Raw genomic sequence first — 5091 nt, 5'->3', positions numbered from 1 at the left:
AAAATAACGTTATTTGAAATTAATATTAAAATCCACGTGATAAATAAAAGAGATAGTTTTTTTGAAAAAACATGTAATTATAATATTTATCTATCTACCATGACTTTGTTGTAAGTAAAAGTGCATCACAAATTTGGTCAGCTGTCGACACACATGTGTTGCTTGCGTGTGTAAAGTAATAACATGATATTGATTATATACAATGTAAAATTAATACAAGAGTATATCGATAACCTATGTGATTAATATGTTTAAAAGTGAAAAATTATGGTTAAATTTAATATCATCTGTGTAATAATGAATCACAGTTGAAACATATTAAGAAACTCAGAGGAAAAAAAATTTGTATTCTGTTGCGAGAATAAGCTTATGCGTCCAACCGTTGTCAACTACCACTTGGAAGTTTTAGACATTTGATATGATAATTTGTTTACAAGACAATGAACATGAGGTGCTTTACAGTCGAACTCCATTCTGTCTTCTTAAATGCAATTCGGACATCGATCTCACCACAAGAAGAAAACCATTATGTATTGACCTTGATTTCCAAGAGGAGTCATTTTGTAACTCGAAAAATCATTTCCTACTAGACATTGGATGACCTGGATCGCAGTTCATTTCAAGCTATACTGTAGGAACACTAGGTTCGAAGGGCTCCTCGCCCGTCAACTCGCCTTAAGAGATAATCATGAATGAATTCCAGCTGCCACAACAATGTTCTTCATGGTGCTAGCTGCATTCACAAAGGCATTAACTTAGTAGAACTATGAGCAAAATTCTCGGGTGCATGCATAATCTTGAGGATAAGCACCAGAGTCGATCTTGATATATAGTTTCCAGACTGTAAGAGAAATATAAGGATACAAGAAAAAAGATCGAGGCATTGTAATTAGTAGTTACATGAATAATATCCCTAGGCTAGCGACGTGTTCTTTTACCCAAGACAGTTCTCAGAGTTCATCACTTTCACACAAACTCAGAGTTGTCGTTATCAATTTAATTTCCAGCCAAGAATGCTAATAAGATGTGTCTGTGACCGTTTAAATGCACAAACAAACCTACATGTAGCCCAGGGAAGATAACAGAAGAAAGCAAATTGATGAACGTATTGATATGACGAAATTAATTGAGATTTGATCGAATAGTTCTTCTCTTGTTGATAAATATACTTCAAGCTCTACATTTCCAAACACAATAACAAATTTAAAATGCCTGAGTGATTCGATGTCTACTTCCAATGAACTACTCATAAATTTTAAAAAATAGATCAGACCTCTTGGATAGGAGAGACTTTCATGGATTGTAGCAGCAGGAAAAAAAATAAAAATCGCATCATTTAAGATGATAACGAGTAACGAAATTCCATGATTTTCGTTGTGCAAACCCAATCTCTGAATAAAATGACATATTGAGCCAACATTGTACTGATGTCACGCTTCTATAAAACTGGCACATGATGTATCAATAGTTCTGCCTGTAAGAGAACATGGATTTAACCATCAGTGTCCACTTTAAACACAATGCGGAGCAGTGAGTAATTTGTGATGAACTCAAAAGGCTTATGAATGAATCCGCCTAAAACTATAATTTCTGGCAGTGGTTTCAACTTATGAGAAAGTTTACAGCAGCTCCCTAAACCACTACCTACTGCATCGGATGTACACATGTTTTAGAGCAATTGTATGAAATGATAAACGAGCGTCAGCTTACAGGGACTAGGGATGAAGGTCATATACTCCAACCACTTGTTGGAGTTGCCTCTGTACAATTTTCATTTTGTGGAATATCAAAACTAGTCCAAATTTTAATTTGTACAGCTGAGAAAAGAAAAATATGACTATTCAGTATTCAGTTGTTGAAAAGTTGAATCTTTTAAACATGATTGTATTTAAAAATCTATGTTATTTTCTTCTTCTATACCTGATTCCATAAATTACCCGTCACATAAAGAACCCACTGAAGCTGTCACCTTACCATAATGTCAAACATAGCATTCGTTGCATGATCCAAGGATAAATCCATAGCACTAAAGCTCTTTCTTTTCTTCTTTTCCCCTAGCCTATAATTGAAAGGAACTTATAACTTCATCAAAATTATTCTATCAAATACTTGTATCCTAGCTTCCCCTGTACGTGAAATGTAATGGAGCACAAGAAGACAACGCCATCCTTTTGCTTTGCAATTGCGTTTTTTTCGTCATTATCGTGTTTCTATGTTTTACATTTTTAGCCGGGGACAATCACAATATCAGATGAAAAATATATTTGAGATATAGCTACTAATATCTATCCAGGTTTCTCAAGCTTTATATTCACGAGCAAACGGAAAAAAATTGTGTAGCATTCTTCAACATATAATTTATTCACATGAATTCCAAAAATATATACAAGTAACAAGAGGCAGTCCTAGCAAGTTATCTTCATGGTGAACCCATCATTCTGAATTCTATATTATGCATATGCATGCAAATGACATTAGAAACATAGCCTCAGAGATATGCACACCTTGGTAAAGTGAGTCCATTTGAGGAATTTGAGAATCCAGAAAACACATTTGAATATGTCTTGGTGAGATATGCAAAGTTGGAAACTGGTGACAATGGAGGTACCCTTTCACCTTTCCTCAAAAGTTCTGGCAGGTTGAGCCTCTTTAGGGTCAACACAGCCCTAGACTCTCTCCATATGAATCCGAGCAATCCATTTTGAAGTACGAAAAGAGAACCAGGTTTAGAACCAGGGTATCTGAATCCATACCCATTTGCAATACCTTCTCCCACAAAAGACTGCTTAACGTAAATAGGATTAGAGTCTCCATCGGTATCCCATGGGAAAGTATCCATCGATGGCTGAGTAATGTTCACTATGAACATAGCTGACCCATTAGGATGCAAAACATAGGATGTACCTTCCAATATCTTTGTAGCAATTAGTAGTTGTTGCCCATCTGACTCTTCATAAGAGATTAAAATAAAGAATAGCGCCTTCCCGGGTTTGTCTTCAGACGGCCGCCCTGGTGGCCAACCGAAAGTCCCTCCCCACAAACCAGCAAATTCATGGCCGTCCATTGGAGCCCGTACTGGCAACTTATAGAGAGCAAATCGACTATCATGCATATTTGGCCATGCCCTATAAGAAGATAACTTCATTGTTGTAGCACGTAAACTTAGGCCTATGGAATCTCCTGATCGTAGAAATACATGAAGTGGTACATGCTTACTTTCAGAGCTAGAGATATTCTTCCTCTGAAATTCATGGTAACAGTTTGTTGAGCTTGATTTCCCAAGTATCTGTTTGAGACTATTTTTCAGAAATCCAGAAAGTGTCTTACCTTTGGAGGAATGAGCCTGAGTCACATCTCCTGCCTGTAACATATGTAAACAATTTGAAGATTCGAGACTCTTTTTGACCTCGCTTGATCCTAACACGGAAGGATTTGATCTCAATTCTGTGTAAGACTTCAGATCATGGAGTCTGCCACCACAATTATACATTTGCAAAAGTAACAATCTTCTTTCATGTAGAACTGTCAAATCCCGTTGCATTTCAACATCATCATTTCTCCAGCAAGGAAATAACAGCATATTTGATGTATCCGGAACATTTAGACGATCTTGGCCGGTAATGAAATCAAGCAGCCTTCTCCTATCACCGAATCCCAACCGGCTAAAAGGTACAACCATTCCTTTCTGCTCAACAATCCTGTGAGGCTTAAAAATGTCACTATCTGATCTAGAAAACCTGTGTGATACCCCCTCATCTTCTCCATCGGCTTTACAATGAACCGGTTTGCCTCCATTCTTCAGATGCTGGGGCTCGACCTCAAGCAAAAGCACATTGCAAGTCCTATCAACCGATTTTAGCAAACCAGGATAAACATAATCTGCTCCTCTCTCCCTCCCATGTAAAAATAACGCAGGGGATCCCTCATAATTGCAAAGAATTTCAAATACAGGCGCCCATAGAAGAGGACCATCCTCGAGACCTAAAGGACCTACTTCTTGGGGGATTATCCGGCATCCAACAACTGATAAAAAACCAGGCATAACATACACTACATTACCAAGCTCAGGATTTTGGTGAACCCAAATGCCAACCAATGGCTGAATGTTCGCTAAAAACTGGCAAAGGGCCTTATAAGAGCGAACTCCTTTTCTCCACTCGATCAAGGTTTTACAAGAAACAACTTCCAATATATCACATTGGGCAAACCACACCTTGTCAGTGGCCACAATAACACGGAGGTCTCGACAGCTGAGACCGAGACTGCACACATCCCTCGAAGAGAGGGACCTCGTGATTATTTCAAATATATCATCAGGCAAAGACAAAAACAAGCTTGATCCACAGGGATCAGGCAACATAATAGAACTTGAACACTCCAAAGCAAAAAATTCGATCTTTGAACACAAATCTAAGTCTCTTTAGGCAAATCTGTTAAACCAAAGATTTTACATTCATATTGGAAAATCAAGCAAACATAATCTACCTGGGTTTTAAATGGGCTTTCATCTGAACAAAGATGTAGCAGGAATTCAACGAAATCGTTGAATCCAAGATATGCTTTGATTCACAAATACATGAAATAAGAAGACCAATTACACCCGTGAAACCAGAAATCGTCCACCAAAATAATAAATGAACATAATTTGTTCAGCCTTGCCAAGGGACAATCATATGATCTGTTGGTGAACAACAAAGTTGAGAGAAAAAAAATTGAGATGGGGTCTGTTGGAATCTTAATAATTTTGGAATTGTTTCCTTTGTGGGGTTCACTGCTTCACCAGAGTCTTGAAAACATGACAAATTTACAGCCTACCAATGTGGAATTGAGTTTGAAAAGGTAGCCAATCTCTAAAAACTCCAAGTCCAAGAGAAGTTCATCATGGTGGGAAAATTCGATGCTGCCCGTGCAGATCCAAGGGCCAGAAAATTTTTGGCCCATTTTATTTTATTTTTTTAAAATAATTTCACCCCTCATGATCGAATCTTGACCCTTGATTGGGTGTGGGGGCAGTGCCCCCACACCCAAGATCGACTTTACCATCATGGTGCCCACATGTCCACTTAACTCTGTTTCTGTTTTTATTTACAA

General features: G+C 37.7%; 1 protein-coding gene across 2 annotated transcripts; it reads right to left on the bottom strand.

Moving 5' to 3' along the window:
* Nucleotides 1-685: 685 nt before the first annotated feature.
* On the bottom strand, nucleotides 686-4881 carry LOC140826402 (F-box protein At5g39450). 2 transcript variants are annotated; one of them, XM_073188674.1, is made up of 3 exons: nucleotides 2505-4881; nucleotides 1274-1474; nucleotides 686-733 (listed from the first exon to the last, which is right to left on the bottom strand). In XM_073188674.1, the coding sequence occupies exons 1-2, from the start codon at nucleotides 4358-4360 to the stop codon at nucleotides 1462-1464; spliced, it is 1869 nt and encodes a 622-aa protein (XP_073044775.1). In that variant the 5' UTR covers nucleotides 4361-4881; the 3' UTR covers nucleotides 686-733; nucleotides 1274-1461. The 2 variants fall into 2 exon arrangements, with proteins under 2 accessions (XP_073044775.1, XP_073044776.1); XM_073188675.1 differs by lacking the exon at nucleotides 1274-1474.
* Nucleotides 4882-5091: the final 210 nt, after the last annotated feature.

Source organism: Primulina eburnea, chromosome 3 (assembly GCF_022965805.1).
Source record: "Primulina eburnea isolate SZY01 chromosome 3, ASM2296580v1, whole genome shotgun sequence".
Classification (NCBI taxonomy): domain Eukaryota; kingdom Viridiplantae; phylum Streptophyta; class Magnoliopsida; order Lamiales; family Gesneriaceae; genus Primulina; species Primulina eburnea.
The sequence above is the reverse complement of the archived record's forward strand: the minus strand, read 5'-3'. Positions and strand labels throughout refer to the sequence as shown.

What these genes read in the sequence shown, in the direction of transcription:
- LOC140826402 (XM_073188674.1), bottom strand. Translation starts at nt 4,360, where the DNA reads ATGTTGCCTGATCCCTGTGGATCAAGCTTGTTTTTGTCTTTGCCTGAT.